At 38.6% G+C, this 19,654-nt stretch overlaps 1 protein-coding gene and 1 long non-coding RNA gene across 4 annotated transcripts; both read right to left on the bottom strand.

The window, feature by feature from the left end:
* Positions 1 to 1,390: 1,390 nt before the first annotated feature.
* On the bottom strand, positions 1,391 to 19,479 carry Schip1 (Schwannomin interacting protein 1). Of its 3 annotated transcripts, none has more exons than XM_089076526.1 (12): positions 18,658 to 19,479; positions 15,615 to 15,692; positions 14,396 to 14,796; positions 13,785 to 13,880; positions 12,208 to 12,569; positions 11,191 to 11,556; positions 10,081 to 10,615; positions 8,986 to 9,083; positions 4,463 to 4,574; positions 3,037 to 3,401; positions 2,143 to 2,354; positions 1,391 to 1,807 (listed from the first exon to the last, which is right to left on the bottom strand). In XM_089076526.1, the coding sequence occupies exons 2-12, from the start codon at positions 15,674 to 15,676 to the stop codon at positions 1,651 to 1,653; spliced, it is 2,766 nt and encodes a 921-aa protein (XP_088932652.1). In that variant the 5' UTR covers positions 15,677 to 15,692; positions 18,658 to 19,479; the 3' UTR covers positions 1,391 to 1,650. The 3 variants fall into 3 exon arrangements, with proteins under 3 accessions (XP_088932652.1, XP_088932653.1, XP_088932655.1); XM_089076527.1 differs by having other exon boundaries at positions 14,396 to 14,685; positions 18,658 to 19,474; XM_089076529.1 differs by lacking the exon at positions 18,658 to 19,479 and adding an exon at positions 16,045 to 16,126 and having other exon boundaries at positions 14,396 to 14,685.
* On the bottom strand, positions 4,581 to 8,970 carry LOC148936595 (uncharacterized). Its single transcript, XR_016139168.1, has 2 exons — positions 6,568 to 8,970; positions 4,581 to 5,241 (listed from the first exon to the last, which is right to left on the bottom strand). It is a non-coding gene; the product is annotated as an uncharacterized LOC148936595 (long non-coding RNA).
* Positions 19,480 to 19,654: the final 175 nt, after the last annotated feature.

The raw sequence follows: 19,654 nt of genomic DNA, 5'->3' as shown, positions 1-19,654 counted from the left end.
CGTATGAATGTTAAATCTATTAAAAACAAATTTGTTTTAAGTTAAACAATCTATTTTAATTAAGAGTGAATCGGGGAAATCTAAAAAACAAAGCTAGAAACTGCGGCTTAGACTCGTTGAAATTTATTTTGACTACATTTGAAATCCTGCGCGTGAATGAGATCATATGAGGACCAGCATGCAAAAATAATATCAATGCAAGAATCGAATAATCCATATCGTTGAATAATTTCAATTTCAAATTCCAAAAGTCGTCTTCGTGACATAGTAAACGATTAAACTTCGCGAATAGCGCGATTCAATCAGATATCCTTCCTTATCCGATTACGCTTTCATAGTTGCTCTATATATAGACTAATCGCTTTTCGCATACTAAATCATCTATTTGGATATGTGACGCATTTTTCGTTCTTCACGGTCATTGCACTCTCTTCGCCTCGAGTGGCGTTTACATTCCATCTACTTTCCCTTGCGCGCGCATTGTGTTACTCAAGAAGGTATTGATTTTCCTCGTCGATAAATAAAAATTGATTTATCGTTTCACCAGTGTCTCGCATTGCCAAGCCGGGTGGAACGACGAACGACTGTATATGTGATAGGATCTGTTTAATCTGCTGACGGCGTCTAATATGGCGGATCTAGAGATCTACCGAAGCAAGGATGTACACATCCGAATATTTATGAAATCGAAATTGAATTTATAAATCTACGGATGGATTCGTAAAATACATAAGTTTGCCGTTCGAATATTCTACGCGCCATGCGAAACGAATGCGATTTTACGAAGTATTAACATTAATATCAATGCACGCGTGAACGACTTATATTGGATGACTTGGAACGAAGCGCTTTCTTTAAACATCATGTGAAATCTCGACGGCAATAATCCGATATAAATCTTCGTTATATGTATAACAGAGAGAAGGGATCCGTCCTCGCTAATGATACGCTATTATTTAAAGGCGAATAATCGATACACTCGTAGACACATGCATGCATGTCGCGCGGGACATAATCTGAGCTTAGGGGCCGAGCGAGTACAGACGAGAAGAAGATAGAAAGAGATGGAGAATCTCAATGTGAGGGGGTACAAACGAGTACTCGTTGCTCTGCTCGCTTACGCAGTACGAACATACGTAAATTTCTACTTCCACGTGATTAACGACAAAGCTGTAAAAACACTTGGAAATTCAGGGGGTAAGATGTTCACTGTTATCCCCCGTTGTCAATGAAGTGGGAATGACTCCATCATTATCAAAGCTGATCATTACATATAAATGTTTTTTCAGAGTTCTCGAGCACGCACACCACGGTCTCTAACATAATCGATCTTTTATACTCGACAATTTTTTTCTTCCAAGGAAGGTGTCTCCGTCTTTTTTTTTTTAAAAAAAAAAAAGATCTTTCATCCTCTTTCATGAAGAAGCTTTCTTCATCATTTTATCTCCAATGAAAATTCTGCTTTCGCCTGCCAAAGAAAAAGCGTTTTTTCTTCGTCTCTTCTCTTTCGTTCTCTCTCTCTGCAAGGATCCTTTTCTTTTCCCAAGGGAAGTTTCTTCATTTCTTCCTTTCACGTTCATAAAATCCGTGGTGTCCCTTTTCGCTCGGAGTTTAATTTCCGACGAGACTGCGCAGTCTCGTGGCGAAGGATTATTTTCTTACAAGAGCAACCAGGCCGCGATTCAAATGCGTTAACTTTGGTTTCATCGACAGCTTCATCGGAGCTGAAGAAGATTGCTGATAGTTTCGATTTGCCGTTTGCTGCATGCTTTGCTGTTTCTTCTTCAATGATTCCTGTTTGGCACCTCTATATATAAATTATAATTGTTAATATTCTTCTTTTATTTACTGTATTGTGTGTGTGTGTGTGTGTGTGTGTGTGTGTGCGCGCGCGCTATATATATATATAAATGACAATTTTCTAATCAAAATTTTGTTAGCTAAAAAAAGATATTTTTTGAAAAGACACAATTTTTCATTAATTTCTTTACAAGTACAGACTTTTTGTTAAATGTGTAGATAAATTCGGTAAAAACGAAAAAAGAAATAAACTAAGAAGAAAAGTTTTACTAAATTTTAATATGTTATTTTTGAGAAAAAATGTATCAAATTTTTGATTTATTAAATCTTAGAAGAACTTACAAATATCGAGTGAGATCTTCCACATCAACAAGCATCGAATCTTGCTCCATATGTAAATCGTCTCTCCTCAAAAGTCCTTCAACAAGCGCCTCGTTCAACACGGCGATTCTTGCGTGCAAGTCATTCGCTACTACTTGCAGTTGGGCGACATTCAATTCCGTGAGAAGAACACGAGATAATCTACGTCTGTCCTCTCCCAGCTGTACGCCGACCTGAAAAAGATTAAAAAAATTTATTAAACAAGCGATAAAAGAATACACCTTTGGTAGAACTCACGAAACGAGATTCAAATATAGATTTTAGTGCTACAGAGTAGATAATTTCTAAAATTATACAAAAATATCTGAAATTATATAAAATTATATATTTTTTAAGTTCTTTACATTTTTTTATTTATTTGTCTGAAAAACCGAAAGATATTTGTAATATGCATAATTCTACGAATTAAAGATTACTGTATCAGTTTGTTATAAATTTCATTCAGATTGTTAATCTCATTTGTTAATCTCATATAAATTTATATATTTATTAAAAATTCGAATTGAGTATTTCATATTATCCTTCCTTTAATCACGTTTAACGTATATTCTGCTCCGCGACTTCCTTTGTTCAACGTTTTTTTAGTATAAATAGAATTTACATTGTCTAAACTATTAACATGTTAAATATCGGACCTGATTCGCTTGTTTCTTCGTTACATTTAATCTATTTAAATTTACATGATTGAAAACAGTTATATTTACATATTTATACATATGTGCATTTTTTACTTTATAGTATTGAGTTGATAATAATTATAGTTACAATTACAAATATTTACGAGTATCGTGATCATCAATGATCAGTGTCAGGCGCTCAACGTGTGTTAAGTCAGTGGAGCGAAACTTTACTAACTTTCTCTAAGCTGCATCGCACCATCTCGGTAATGGGACTTTGCTTCAACCTCTGCCTCTCCACTTCCATTTGCATATGTGCCATTTCTTTGGCCTGTGCCAGGGCCATTCGCGCCTCGGTCTGCAGTCTGGCTTGTCGCGCGAAGAAGTCGGCCTCGTCGACCGGTGGTGTGGAATTCGCGCCTGTGTCCAGTCTTAGAGACGGAAGACTCAACACCTGTGGCCTTGTCGGTGCCTGCTGCTTTCCACCGAGTTGCTTCGAACCGAGAGACGTAGGCGTGGATCCAGGAGACGTGTCATTTTCTGAACCCGGGGACTCTGTGTCCGATGATGTCTCATTCATGAAGCAAATCTGAAGATTCATTCCTATTGCGAAATAAATAAAGAAAAGCTGTTGCAATTTCTCGTTTCAAATTCTGATCATAAAAACATGTGTGACAACTAAATTGAACTGTTCAATTATTTGCGTTTCTATCAGTTCTATATTAATTAATATAAAAAATATTAAATGCATGTTTTCTCTAATACAAATGCAAATAAAAATAAGTGAATATAATGGAAATGGAAATTAAGGCAAATGAGAATCAGCGCTGTTCACGGTGCGCAATTAACATTTCTTTATTACAAACTTAAATATATGTATAATACAGACGTTTCGACTCAAGTTTGAGTCATCTTCAGTGAATATAAAAATAAGGATAAGATCCTGCGTTCATCCGATGCGCTCATCGATGTTAAAATCGTTAATTAAATTTATTATGACATATATATAAATATATATATATATATATATATATATATATATATATATATATATATATATATATGAAACAAGACAACCGTCTTTAAGGGATTGTCAATTATCAGATGAACACAGTTAACATTAAACCGGAGAAAGCACACCGCACAGCACGTCCGCACCTTCTGAGCTCCAGGTAGTAACTGAAGTGTGTTGCTCGGTACGAACTGTACCGCACTTAAAAACGCGTGCTTAAAGTCTTATTTTTTTTAAGGATGACATATATGTACGGTCATAATAAATTTAATTAACGATTTTAACATCGGTGAGCGCATCGGATGAACGCAGGATTTTATCCTTATTTTTATATTCACTGGAGATGACTCAAACTTGAGTCGAAACGTCTGTATTATATATTTAAGTTTGTAATGAAGAATGTTAATTGCGCGTTAATTGTGAACAGCGCTGATTCTCATTCGCCTTAATTTTCACATTATATTTAACACCGAGAATCACTTTACTAGTGAAAACACAATTTTCACAGATGTTTATTAATAAAATATATAAAAATATATATAAATAAATTTGATAGACTGTCATTTTAAAAGATAATCATTCAAATGCTTTTTTATATTTTTTCTTAATTATAACTTAATTATAAGGGAAATTAAAAAATATAAATCTATACCACTCTGAAGACGTGACTGGAGACTCGGTTTCCGTCCACGTTCGGTGCGTAAATCTTCGGCATCAGGTCCCATTGCGAGTCTTCGTCTAATCTCTTCGCGATCGTTTCGTCGCTGCAAACATAAGAAAACATAGTATAGTGGTATGTTAGTCTTACATTGTTGAATTACTCATGAACTGCGATAATCCCTAAACACTTGACCGTTGAATAATAATGCATATATAATTTGAAAGTCTAAAGTATATTGAGGTTGTTGCATATAGTATATTGAAAATTATAGTTTAAAAGCTTCTGGTTCTTAGAAGACTAATGGCTTTTCGAAAAAATGCTTTTACTACATGTGGATTTATAAAAAATTAAAATATACATATGTATTACGCTTTAATTCAAATCTAATTTTTGAAGAAAAGAAAACAACTGAAAATTCATTTGACATCCAATTTAATCCGCTTTATATTAAATATATTATAATTAATATAATTAAGAGCAAAAATTGATATTATTATATAATTTTTATGATTTTTGATGTTGAATACATTGCTGTTCTCACTAAATTTTGAAGCACATTTTTTTCTCGTATTTGTCGAATTAATTCACACCTGCAGATTTCCATCAAATTCGCCTCGTATAACTTTGTCGAATCGCGTAATCAAATCTTCCCTTTCGTAATCATGCCTTTCCAAATTCTTTCCCTTCACTTCTTTTTTCTCGAGTTCCACGACCAGTTCCGGGGGTTTATCCGCTTCCGTAATAGCCTCCTCTTTGTCATCTTGACGCCACTTTCACAAATTAACACTTTTATCTTTCGTGAAATCTAATACACGCGACGATATTTCTTTAATCTTTTGCGAAGGGCGACAGACATCCACAGATTCGAAAACGAGACCCATCAAGTACACATTACGACAATCGAGAAAACAATTTTTTTCTGAATCTCTTAACGCTGCTAAAAATTGTAGGATGTTACGAGAATAATTTAGAATCGACTTTTGAATCGGCAATCTCAGACTTAGATTATTCTTAGATAAACCTTTGTAGTGATATGTAAGGTAATTGCAATCATAACATAAGGAGATTTGCTTCTATGCTAAAATCTGTTTGTTCATTAACATCGCGACTTCCGTGACCTACTTTCACGTCTGCGTCGATCCGGAACCGTACCGAATCGCGCAGTTCGTCGACCTTCCTGTTAGAACGACAACACGAATAAGAATCTGAAATTTTAAGTCTTGGCACATCTGACATCCAGACGTAATAATGCGGCCGTTTTTCCCGCACGTGCATCACGGTCATACACACAAGATCGGTTGAGAAATGTGTAAATAATTCCTTATATTTCGTATATTTTTTTCCATATTTTAACATGACTTTTAATATTAATATTTTGAGTGTTTTGAATTAACATTTCTTAGTTCAAGAATATTTAAAAACTATATTGCGCTGATGTTTTTCGCTTTCCGAGTGTTGGTTTTAAATATGCTACGATGACTGTTTGCACTGTTACGCAAACAACAACAAACGCGAAAGGAAAATATACGATTAAAATTGCCAGCGTAATCAACAGTAACAATGTGATGTTCCATTTCCTTTTTAATTTTTATTAAAACATTAAATGAAATTATATCTTCCTCGATCATTAAATTTTTCTAAAATTATCAAATATAATTTTTTAACTTTAAACCAATATTATTTTTTTATTCAATAAACTATAAATTATCGCTTTTTCTTTTAATAATATTACATTCTCTCAATGACACTGAAATGACCAAAAATTGAAATGACGATGTAACTCAGATATTCTCTACCGTTTGGAGAACGTTGTAGAAAAGATTGAATCGCGGTAGGAAAGTCAAAGTGACTTCGTGGAATACGTTTCAATAGTTTAGAACGTAATAAAAGTGATCAATGTCGACCTGTCACTGGGAGGGAAATGAAAAAGAGCGAAATGCGATAAACGTCATACATATCCCACGCTCTTCCAGCCGCAGAAATTTAAGTGCTCCGATTTTAACGCGTTCACTTTATGTTTTTTTCGCATATTTATTTTTTTTCTTTCCAAATTACATTGGATGTACTGTTCGCCCTTCGTCCTTCGCATCTCTTACACAATCCAGATCGTCGCCGTAAGTGAACGTGTAGAGATCCGCGACGAATCTCGAGTCCTTCTTGTAATGCTTGCGCGACTTGCTGCTGCTGCCCATGATCGCGCACCTCCCTTGTCATGCACCACCTCCTTTATCCTGGCAAAACGAATTGGAATTTCTCTTTTCCCAAAGTTCCCTCTTACTTCTTCTTATTTCTTCTTCTAACCGTCTTATTTCTCCTTATGTCGCTCCTCTCCTTCCTGGCCTCGCGAACAACTCGTTTTCCCTCTTTCTCGTGCTACAAAACCGTGATCTAGAAAGGGAATCGGACTCGAACGACCAAGGCTACCGAAGGCGCAATCGACCCCGAAGACGAGCCACGAGACTTGCACGCGCCCGAGACCAAGACGGTACGAGACTGAGACGAGAAGGCGAGTCGAGAAAGAGCCTTCGTCGAGGTTTGCTAGCCACGGGGGAGGCGTTGAATGACGATGCCGGCGGTGGTGGTGGCCGGCAATCGTGGAGGTGGTGCCCTGTCTACTGGTGCCTAGCATCTAAGGAAAGCTTCTCACGGGAATCCTTGGTGAAAGTGCTGACGGCGGCGAGAGCGTGTTGTGTGGTTAGCGTGCGTGTCTGCCGCGTGTTTCCGAGTTCACAATTCGCTCCGGAAAATGGGTGGAGAATTGCATTTGATGCTGCGTTTCCTGCGGGCGCTTACAATATATAGATATTTCGAAATGAATGGTCCGATAGTGAAATTCCCCGCGGTCCCTGTTCGCATTTTGTCCGCATTTCATTCGGAAATAAAATGTTTCCAGCGCAAGATAGTTGTATCTGCTCTGCATTGTATCGTATTTTGTGCTACATTGTGGAGTGTACATTACATGACTTTTGTCGCTTAGCGTGCTTTGGTAACTTGATAACCTGGCAACTCGATAACCTGACTGAACCAAGATCAAAAGCGCGCCTTTCGAGGAATTTGTCTGAAAAAATACGACAGCGTGTCTAATTTCTTTCCTCATTAAGTTCAATCGGAGATTAAAAATACTTCGATAAAAAAAAAAAAAAAAAAAAAAAAAGGGCCAAGGACCTCATCCAAGTATTGACATATCAGATTGGATTAATAAATCACACTTCGTAAAAATAGCACGTGCAAATCACCTTTGTCCATATTTTATGCAAAAAAAACCTTTGATCGATTTAATTTCTGCTATTTTTATGCGTATTCTTTTTCCCATGGAAACAATACAAACTATTGTGCAACTACGGTATATTTCGCCGTATATAGTAATTAGATACGCGAGATAGAAAGTTATATATTCAACGCATCTTGCGCATAATATAATTATTATCAGCTGAAAAGTCTGGAGAGTGATCTGCCGCACGCAAAAACACTTGAAATTACGTCACGCAGGCTGCAGCGTCGGTCGCGTCGTTGCAACAAAAGATCGTTAAATCATCTTCGGGGTCGTGCGTAAAGCGTTTCGGTTGATCGGTCATGCGTGACTTTTGCCCTGTACGCGATTCAACAGCAATTCGGAGCACGTCGGTTCTCTCGATTTAGGACGAGTAAAAGTTAAAATCTGTCATCGCCACGAGAACAACGCGCGTGTGTAGCGCGCAGAAAAAGAAATACATCTTTTTTTTTTTCCTCACGAATGGAAAACAGACGACTTGCTTGTTGCACTTCATCTTTTCGTGAAATCATGAATGTGTCGAAGTTTTATCAATCGCGCGATATGAATTATCGCGTCTGATGACTCTTCTTCATTTTTAATTGTTCCTCTTGATTAATAATTATTTCATCGTCGATTAAATTCCGACAGATATATTGAAAAAAGGAGGGAAACTTTTAGAAAATCTGAAGCTCGGCTTTCCTTTGAAAAGCTTTCGTTATGTATATCTCGGCTCCAAGTTCTCGTATCAAATAGGATATATACACGTCCGCCTACTACAGATGCCCCCGCAAAATGCATCGATGCAAATGCGAAAGCTTAGATATTTATGTTCCGCCTGGTGTTTGCCAAACATGTTTAAGAGTCCACGATAACGAGATAGGATATTGGAATACATGTGTGAATGAACCGAAGATTTCCATTGACCCGAGAGCTGAGATGAGTTAATTTAAGAATTTATTTTTGTACAAGAAAGGAAATATTGAAAATCAATAGAACTACTATATCAAGGTATTACATATCAAAGAGTGAATTAGTGGATAAATATACTCAAAATTGTCCCTTTTACTTAAGAATCTATATGAGATATAATATTTAATAAAGAAATAATGATTTTTGAATTATATATAATACTTCAAAGGAAGAAACCGATATACTGTTTATCATCAAATAATTAAAATTATTATATAAATTCACACAATCTGCTTATAATAAGAAATAAGTATCTATTATTAGCTTACGAGAAGAATTGTTGCTTACTCACCCGACGTTCTTCCTCGCGTGCGGCTCGGAGATGTGACTCGATTGCATCCAGGTCGATCTTTGGCATCGCTGTCTCAATGTTGTAAACGTCGAAGCCACCTTCAACGTATAATGTCAAACATTGAGGAAGGACCTTTTTCGGTGACGAGTAACGACGAGGCTAAACACGCGACCGAAACGGAGCCGAACGGAAACTAGCGAGTGTTGGGGCACGGCGTGCTTGTAATCTCGAGTGGTCGGTTAAAAATTAAGGTTTATCTCCTCGGCCATAAGGGTCGTAATCAATAAATAAATAAATATACACGTATATCAATAAATGTATGTCCATTATATAATGTATCTCAAGGTCAGATAATATAATTCAATATTATTTTCTTTTTATTAAAAAAAAAAAGTGAATATTATTTCAGAAGAATGTGTAAGAATTGATAAAAAAATTTTACTAAGATTCACTAATATTTATCAATTAGTTTTAATAGTAGGCTTGCTTCGAGAGAGATTTGAATGAAATATCAGAATATATTTGATATTTAAAAATTATAAAAGTTAAATTAAGAAGAAGTTAAATGATTAATAAAAAAATCTTAAAGGCATGTGCGTAATTACATATAATGATTACTCGCAATCACCGTTAATAATGCAATTATTTTTTTCAATTACTAAAAAGTTGATTAATTATTTCCGGTGGAATGTGCCGTAAAAATTACGCTTTACGCATAATCATTAAAAATAATATCTTGCTTCTAAAAAGAGATTGTTGAAGAGGTATGAAAAATTATAAGGCGGAAAATTATAAATTTGTATATATTTACAATTTTGAAAAAAACATGTCTTATAAAATTATTAAATATCATTCACACTAAAAATTACTATACTATTAATAAACACAAGGATATTATAAAAATAATCATGGAAATAGAAAAGTAATAATAATTAATATTAAAAATTAATTCCAGCGGAGGATCAAATGTTGAAAATTAATATTCATAATCATAATAACTAAACGATATAACAGAGGAGAAGAGATACGATCAGAAATGAAAAAAAACGGTGAACGACAGAAGAGATACATTATGACACGTGTTGAGATACTTACCAGATCCATTATCCATATCAGCTCTGCGCTTATCGGGACGCCTCTGAGAGTTGGAGTTTCGCGATTGCTGCTGTTGCTGTTGTTGCTGCTGACGACGCTTGGCCTGGTTTTTGGCCATCTTTTCCTTCTTCCGGGCGTCCGCGCTGGACATCTCCGGGAGTTCGCGGTCCAGCAGCTTGTTGGTGTCGACGTGATCCTTGACGATCGAGGCGGACCGCGGTTGGCGCATATTCTCGATCGACTCCATCGCGACCACGTCCGGTACCGGCTGGGCGTACTTCTCGAGATCAACGCCGATGTCACGGCCGATGCTCGACAGCAGATCGATCTCCTCCAGCTTCGTGTAGGTAGGTCGTTCCTCGGCGAAACCCTCGGAGTAATCGCTATTGTTCTCCGACTCGTCGTCGTCGGCCGAGCCGCCCGTCGACGTCGTCGTCGTCGCCGGCTGACGGTTGCCTATTTTGGACCGATCTGGATGAGGCAACTCCTTTGCCTCGCGTATCAGGTCGATGTGCTCCACCGCGACGTCCTCCGTCTACGCGCCCACAACCCGAGATCATTTTCGTGCTTAATCGACCGTGCACGAGAGCGTCGCGAGTCAGACGGGCGTGAGGCGCCCGGTGACAGGAAGTAGAATTAGTCGGAATAATAATTGTCATGCAAATCAATTGCACAACAATGTTAAAGGAGCCTCAGAGAAGAAATTGAGTATTCTATGATAATCAGATTTAATTTTCATTCTGCGATTAAATCAAATTTTATTAACTATGGACGAACAATGTAGCAACAGCACGATTTAGAAATTTACAGAATTCCAGACATTTAACTTAAATACTAATGATTGTTAAATATTACAATTGTTACTATAATAATTGAATATATTTAATTATAATTAAACAATAGAGAATAAAATTTAAATATTTTATAAATAAAATCAAATTAAATAGTGAGTATTATTCAAAATCGCATTTGTCTATAGACAAATTAAATAATCTTCATCTATTTTAATTTTTTTTATCAAAGATAATTTTTTCTGCTACAAAAAGCTAGCAGGATTTCTTAACTTGATCTTAATAAATTGTCACGACAGAAAGTCGCCTTCAAGCTCACCTCGCCGATCTCGCTGGTCTTTCCGGAGTCCAGGATCTCCTCGATCTCCGGAAACTGCAGGCTTTCATTCACGCTGGTGGTCAACTCCACCAGCTCGACCTCGACGGATACCTCCCTTTCGCGTTTATCCTCAAAAGTCACCTGCGACAATTCGGGGGGGCGCTCGTCCACCTGGTCGGCCAGACCCTCCTCCCGCTCGTCGAGGAGCGTCAGGTGGGTCTCCGCCTCGACGATGCCGTTCACAACGACTTCTTCCGGCTCCGGCGAGAGCGCCTTCTCCTCGGACCTAGAGACCTCCACGCTCTTCACGTAGTTGATGCACTTTTCCGAAGGCGGCACCACCGACTCGTACAGAGAGGTCACCGTCTGGAACACGAAGGAGAGACGAGAGTGGCACGATGATGTCACGCGAAGTATGCTCGTAGGAGTATGCTCGATTATTTTTACGCGTTGATAACCCGCGACTCGGGCTGACTGCCGCCCGGTTTTGCCCAGTGACAGGTTTGACTTACTCATCCCCAGAATGAATTCGCGCGATTGTCGTGACGTGACTCGCGCAAACCGAATTAGTCTAACACTTCCGCTGACGACCGACGCAGGGGGATCGAACGCTCTTTAGCTCACTGGAGAGAGAAAGTTGATCATTCGGTGACTCAATCGCTCTATTAAAATATTTGGAAACGGAAGAGCTTCGATCGGGAAAGATCCCAAACAAAAAAAAAATCACTTTCAGATACATATTTATTCGCGATAAAAACATAATTTTATTTGGAATTCAATATTTCCGAAATTCTTCGCTTTCATAGAAAAAAAAGGATCTTGAAATTGAAAACTTGAATATACAACTCGAACATATCGTATCGAGATAATGTATACAGACGATACAAATGACATTGTCAAATATTGTATAACATCATTCGCATCTGTAGACTCCTATGTCCTGTTCATCGCTCCCTTCGATGTTCAATTACAAGCCACAATCGACAAGCCGCAATTCACTCAAACGCCGGATGTTACCTGTATATTGAACTTCGGCTTCTCGTAGAAGATCTTGCGGTCGTTGCGCTGACCGCCGAGGTGGTTGATGCTGTCGTCGATGTTGTTGTTGTACTCGTTGTCGTTCTCCGGCAACGGGGCCACCACCTCGTGGTGGTGTTGGTTAACGCTGTAGTGCGACGGGTAATCCGAGCAGCTGTCGTGCTCGTCCTCGGTCAGGTCGGTATCCGACAGCAGGGATGGCGCCAGATGCTGGAAGCCGGGGTAGTTGGGGTTGACGATGCCGCGACAGCCCGCCGGCAGGTTCCCTTCCTCGGACCAGTCCGACCACTCGGACGGCGTCAACTCGCGCGATGAGAGTTTCTCGTGCGGAGAGTTACGCCCTGCAACATTTCGCGGTTACGCTCGTCTCAGCATCAGCCGGATAATCGGACGTCGTAATTCGTGACTCATCATCAGGCCGATTGTAGGGAATGTCGAGCATCTGTCTCGCGGCCCACTTGGCACGCATATGTATACGTCGCTTTATACGCGCTGATAAGAATAAATTTTCCTCGTACTCGGTTCTAACGATTCTCGTAGAATTCTTGCCGATTACTGGCTGCTAAGATAAGTCGACTGATAGACATCGTTAGTCATCAGTGGATGAAGCGATGCCACGATCAATCATCTGGTTCTAAATTTTTGATTTCACACACGTGGATTACTTGTACAAAGGACTTGGCTGCGCAGATTCTTTCTATAGGCTGATCCTTTGCATGGATCTTTGACTTTCTGGGACAAGTGAACACGGTAAATTATTACCAGATGTAGAAGATAGCTCAAGTTTCATTAGCATGATGTAGCATTAACTCCATAGATCGTTGACTCTAGAAATTTCACATTTCATAAATAATAACTGATTCCGTATGCTATTTCTGCGCTGCTGATTTCTGCATTTGAGAGATGCATATGGATGATAATTGTAGATTTAAGATCTTATATAAATGATGGTCTTTTCTTGCGTGCGATAAACTGACTTATCACGAAAGTATAAGTATATATTTTGTGTGCGGTACAACCGTGTGCGAATAACTTTGGTTAAACTAAAAAATTCCGAGCTTGTGCACTTTACGGATAATGGTTAATGTCAAGGATATGCGCGTTATTAATGGCAGCCGGTGGAAAATATCGAAGTTCGCCCAGGCACGTTTCTGCAACGGAACCTTCAACCGCCATTGTTTTCCAATAAAATCTCGGGCATCGGCATAGCGCTTGAAAGAAGCACTATTAAAAAGCACAACTAAAAAGTAGGTCAATTAATTGCTCAATAAAGATTATCATCTGCGACGTTAATAGATCAAATGATTCGGATGCGTTCATTCGTTATCATTCAGATATTCTTTAATCGAAGATCGTGCATGATCAACGCAAAAGATGTTGTTGCACGTTGTTTATTTTGTCACTTTAGCTTTCTGAAATTTCTTTGACCATTGATTTTTTCTTTCTTTTTACTGCATGAGATTTTTCGAGATTGTGCACAATTTAATCACAGGCTGTTTCATCTTTTCAACATGATTGAATTGTATACGGAATGATTCAGGGACGAAGGAGCTCACCTTCGTAATCGGCGAGACTCTCGGCGGAGCTGCTCCTTTGTATCTTCAACTCGGTTAGATTGTTGTTTACGTTGGCGGATTGCTCTTCGTTCGTGCCTAATAACACAGGTCTTTTACTAAATAATAAATAAATAATTTTCTTTTTTTTTTATCTTTCTAAAAGTATCTTTACACTCTAACAATCTTTTTTCCTCAAGTTTATTTGTCATGTTTTTTTGATATCATTAAATCGTGTATGATACGAAGTGGACGCATTGTATGAATGAATTGTATGACTACGCATGTCAGTCATGCGAATTATTTCACACACGAATAAATAAAACTGAACAAAGCAAAATGTAGATATAGTATAAATGTCGACGTGAATGGTAATCAACTATGACGTCTTATTGAACTGAGAGTATCATTTTGATTCAATTAATTATTAATCATCCCGAGAAAAAGCAAACCGTTGAATATTTTATATTTTATAAGATATAAAAGAAACCTTCACAGAAAATAACCGGCCCTCTTTAAATCAATACAAGTTCGTAGTACAACACACACACACACACACACACACACACACACACACACACACACACACATCCACACGCAAAACGCATGCTCACCTTCGTAATCGGCGAGACTCTCGGCGGAACTGTTCCTTTGTATCCTCGACTCGGTGAGGTTGTTATTAACGTTAACGGGCGGTTGGGCTTGCAGGTTGCTCTGCTGCACGTTGTCACGCGCGATCGCCAGGGAGGACCACGTGGTGGTGTCCTCGGCCAAGTGGAAGTCCGCCGACTCGTCGTTCGGGTAGTCCGGCTCGGGCGCGACCGGCTTCTGGGTCGCGTTCTCGTTGCGATCGCCGATCTCGCCGGCTCCGGTGCTCCGGCTCGGGCTGTGCCTGCGGAGCTGGCTGCGAGCGAGACCGAGAAATGAGTCCAGGTGGATCGATACTAGCGTTACTGTAGCGTCAGGTATACCACTCGAGCCCGTCGATGCCGAGGCGGCATAGGCGGCAGCACGCCTACGTGCCGTTACGGTGACGGATCAGACATTTATATTTAGCGTAACTTTTATAACTAGGAAATAATCAGGCGGCTTGGTCGAGCAGTCAGGCGAGGATTATGGTGATCGGTACGCAGTCCGCGACTCCGCGCGCACGATACGGCTGCATACGATGACGTATGCTTGTTCGACGGCTTCGTCACTTATGATTAGGTACACGTGTTGGAGAACGCGAATAACAAAAATATCTTTAAAGAGACACAAACATGCTCGCTGTAAATCGAGATATTAGTAATGAATATAAAATTGGGATAAATAACAGATAGTTTATTAAATTTGTTCGTTGCCGTTGCTGAAATGTTGCTCCAAAATTATTTAGTGCAGATTTTTAAACAATTTCTAAATAATCTTCTTCTAAAAAATCTGATTTAAATTATTTTTAAACATTATATATTGTAAGATCTAAATAGAGATAACAAAGCAACGTGTGATTTTTTTTTTTTTTTTTAATAAAAAAAGTACTTAAAATAGAACGTTCAATGGTGGTTAAAATTATTGTAGCGATTTGAAAAGATTTAAGCTCAAAATAAAAGTGATTAAAAAAAAACAACTCTGGTTACAACGACCATTAAAAGCAGTACTTGAGACACATATTACGTAATATGGAGAACAAAACTGGCAACTTTCCGCGAACCGCGGCGTTTGCGCTTCCGCATTCGTTTCCAACGTTTCGATTAGGGCGATCATTATCTCCGCACGTGATCAGCCAACCGACCGGCTGCCAATTAACCCCCTTCCGAGCGCTCGCCGATCTCATCTCGTCGTCGGGATACTTACTTATTGTTCAGTCCACCGGGATGTATCGGCACCGAGATCGAGACGGACTCCCTGAGTCGCATATCGATTGGTCCTCGTCTGAAAATGAACGAAAACGGCCGACTTAATTCACCGTCCATCGAGGGAGAAAGAGAGAAAGAGAGAGAGAGAGAGAGAGAGAGAGAGAGAGAGAGAGAGACGAATTTTCGCGCGCCCTTCACTGCTGATCACCGGTCATCCTTCTTTCGAGAGGGAGAGAGAGACGGAGAAAGAGAGAGCGCATTTGGAAACGAACGCGAGAATCCTCCCCTAGAAGCTGCTAATCGGACGAGCAGTCACGAGAAAGAGCAGCGGAGTTGCGAATCGATCGCACGACATACGCTCAAACTCTCTCCGGCTCTCCGGCCGGCATTCAGCAAGGCTACCAAGGGATAAAGGGAATGGGACTCACCGTCCGCCATGTTGATACCGTGCGCAAGGGTGTTCGCGTTCAACCCCGCGGTTTATCGACTCACGACCGACACCCTCATCTCACCCCCTCCGTCCTCGCTCGCACCCGGTCTACATATTCGCCAACCCCCGCTCCCGTCTCAGGGATGGTTTTACACATTCGTGCACCTTGAGGCTTCGCCCCCTACTCTTTCACGCTCACATTTTATATTTGATTTTATAAGGGCGACTTGGATTAAACTTGGATTAATTTATTATTAAATAAATATTTATTAAGTAATATTATTTTGTTAAGATATAAATAACATTATTAATGTTTTATTGTTCAATATAAAAAATTAGAAATTAAGAACAATTATATAATTAAAAGTGTTTCTGTAAGGATAGAGAATTTTGTAATGTCAATTTATTTAATCATTGATTAAGTTAATCGAAATTTGCATCATTATATTATAAGATATTTATAGCTTCACGTTCGACTTCTTGCGTTAATTCCATTATCATAATTATTTTTTATAGCTCACATCGTTTTGTTTTATGTAAGGGATAGTAAAAATTATAAAAAATATATAATAAATATTAAACAATTTATATCTATATATTATTTAAATTAATCTATATTTATCTTTCAACGTTGCATTTTTATATTATGCAGAGTGTGTAACAAATTTGAGAAATCAGCTGATTTGTGCAAAAATTAATTTTTTGATTGTCACGTAGCTATTTGGTTCTTGAAAGAATTTTTAAAATAAAATTTTAAGTATATAAAATCACATTGTTTAAATATTATGTTATTTAATTAACAAATATATTTACGAACAGCGAATACAATTTTAGTATGAATAATTATAGAAATATTGAAATTTTTTCTCTTTTTATTTTTGAACAAAATTTTTATATAATTTTTTTATAAAATTTTATACCAGATTTATTATATCGAACTATTAAAATATTTTTTATTTTACAAAAAGGAAAGCACAAACTACAGAATGCTACCTAAAATTAAAACGGCACTGTCGTCTACATAGCGTCATCTTCGTTTCGCACGTGCGCGATAATACTTAGACAGCCTCGAGGCATCCCCTAGCCACCCTCATCTTGCTTTCCAACCCCTCGAGTATTCTATTGCAATGCGAGTTGTTCTCCCGTACATGCGGAATCATTAAAAAGAATTATATGTGATCTTGCTGAAACGATCCTTGCGACTTTTATTTTAAGTATTTCCATATAAAATGAATGTAGATAAGTCTATTCTTATTGATTTTCCTACTTACACCTATTATTTCTTTCTAAAAAAATTTTCTCACACATCTTTCTCTTAAATTCCTCGAAAGATCTGCAGTAAAAATATTTTTCATAAATTCAGAACGCGCTCCGCAGAGATTCAGAAATTTTCTTCTGTTTTATATATATATATATATATTCAGGATTTTATTTATTTTATTTTATAAGTATTATCCTACAATTATAATATATAAGTATCCTGTCTCGCAATTTAATTTATCGCAGAAATTTCTGGATTCCACAGATAAAGCATCCTTCCTAATTTATTCAATAAATTCTTTCATTCCGAATTGATTTTAATTTATATTTAGGACATCGGTTTCTTTTCTTTTCTTTTTTTTTTTTCCCGTCAACATCAACCGATGATCTCGCCGGTGGTGCGTTTTACTTGACGTAGGTGGTCATGCGTCGATCGATCGATTTGCCACGCCGCGTCGAGCGGCGCCGTTCTTTCTGTCTGGACGAAAGAGCGTCGTCGGCGCGTGCTGCGAATTTTGCACGCGCGAAACCGCACGTCCTTGTTTATTAACGAGATGCACCTTGCTGCGTGCATCGCTATGCTCGGCGCGTTCCGCTTCAAAGACCTCGGCAGAGGCGGTCGCACGAGGAGGAACACGCGCACGCGAGCGATAGAAAAGTACAGTTATTTTTCGATCGACTGTTATATACATAGCGGAGAAGTATTAAGATGAAAAAAAAAATTTTTTTAAAAAAAGAAAAAAAAATGTGCAAGAAGGATATCTATAGAGCTCAATTTACTAGCTTGGACGATTAAGACGGTACAATGAGATCTGAATAGTACAGAGAGAAGAAATTGAAGATTATTATCTTATCATAATTTTCTGCAAGAGTCGCTAGATAAAATATTGTTCTTAAGAGCTTGAATATCGTTTCTTAATTTTCGAACGGCTACTGACGTTATTATCGGGAGATCAATACATCGTTCCACAGTTAGTCACACAATTTCTCATTCAAATTTATATCATTTTTACATCAATTTGTTCATCGCAGTTTTATATAATTAACTACATTATTCAGGTGATCATTTATAAATAATCGAATTATCGATTAATTTTCTTATAATCCCGTGATCGGAACGTGTATTATCATTTCGAGAAAAATCTTCCGAGAAGCTGAAAATCTCGAATCGACTCATCGTGCGCTATTTAAACAAAATTGTCTACGCCACGGAGAATATTTCGCAAACGGGATTTTTGCGATCTTCATCCCCTGTCATCGTTTTCGCACATTCTTGATTCATGTGTGTTATATAGATGCAATAGAATTGTACAACCTTCAGGCATATCATTTATGTATTCGATTCACTTACGTCTTCGAATCGACAGGTCACAGGCGGCTCTCCTCTCGCAGGACGCAGGAGAGTCTCTTCGCTGTCCGACGTACCTCAGGCGCCGTTTTGCAGGAGCCTCGCATCCGCCGTGGCACGCCACCGGGAACGATGCACGATGGATTTACAACGCTCGGAGATCTCTCGCCGAGCGTGGAAGCGATCAGGCGCGCTACGTTACGCTGCGACTCGCTCGCAAAAATACAAAAGGAAGCGCGATGAGTCTTCGTGCGCGGCGCGAATGAGAGGAGACTGCGAGGCCACGGCGTTCAACGTTCAACGTCCCTCTCTTTTTTCTCTCTCTCTCTCTCTCTCTCCCTCTTTCTATCCGATGGTCACCGTTCTCTCTCCTTTCAACCAGCGTCTCCCATCTCCGTTCCTCTCCCTTTCCCTCCCTCGTTCGTCGCGCATCAGTTTCACCCTTCGCGACAACGGAAGAGACGGACGCAGGCGCAAACCCCTCCTCGCTGCGGGGGTTGCTGACTCGATCTGTCCTCTTCTCCGCTTCGCGACGTGATCTCGTGACGAGGGAGACACGCCAATTATCGACTTGCTGGTCGATCTTGATTTGGGATGGCAGGAGTCGACGGCCCCGCGCCTCGTTACGTCTTCGTCGTAATTTCGCCGTGTGTGAATTAATTAACAAGGAAAATTCGATGCAGTTTCACATTTAGATAATTCGATATTCAATATAAAGTCGTATGTCATGCTATCTTTGCACTAGATAGATATAACTCAGTTAGACATTTAGCACCAATCATAGAAATTTTCGTCTAAGCATTCTGCTGAAAACCGATAGTTGATCCGAAATGTTCATATATGTATATTTCTCAGCAATAGGATATATATATATATATATATATATATATATATAGATTTGTGTATTCATATATTCAGTATTTTAAATAATACATGATTTTTGGCAAAATATAAGATTGCAAAAGTCAGTTGTAATATTGCAACATATAATGCCAATACA

This window comes from Pogonomyrmex barbatus, unplaced genomic scaffold (assembly GCF_055798465.1).
Source record: "Pogonomyrmex barbatus isolate J1 unplaced genomic scaffold, ASM5579846v1 scaffold2, whole genome shotgun sequence".
NCBI classification, from domain to species: domain Eukaryota; kingdom Metazoa; phylum Arthropoda; class Insecta; order Hymenoptera; family Formicidae; genus Pogonomyrmex; species Pogonomyrmex barbatus.
This window is presented reverse-complemented; position numbering and strand designations above follow the sequence as displayed.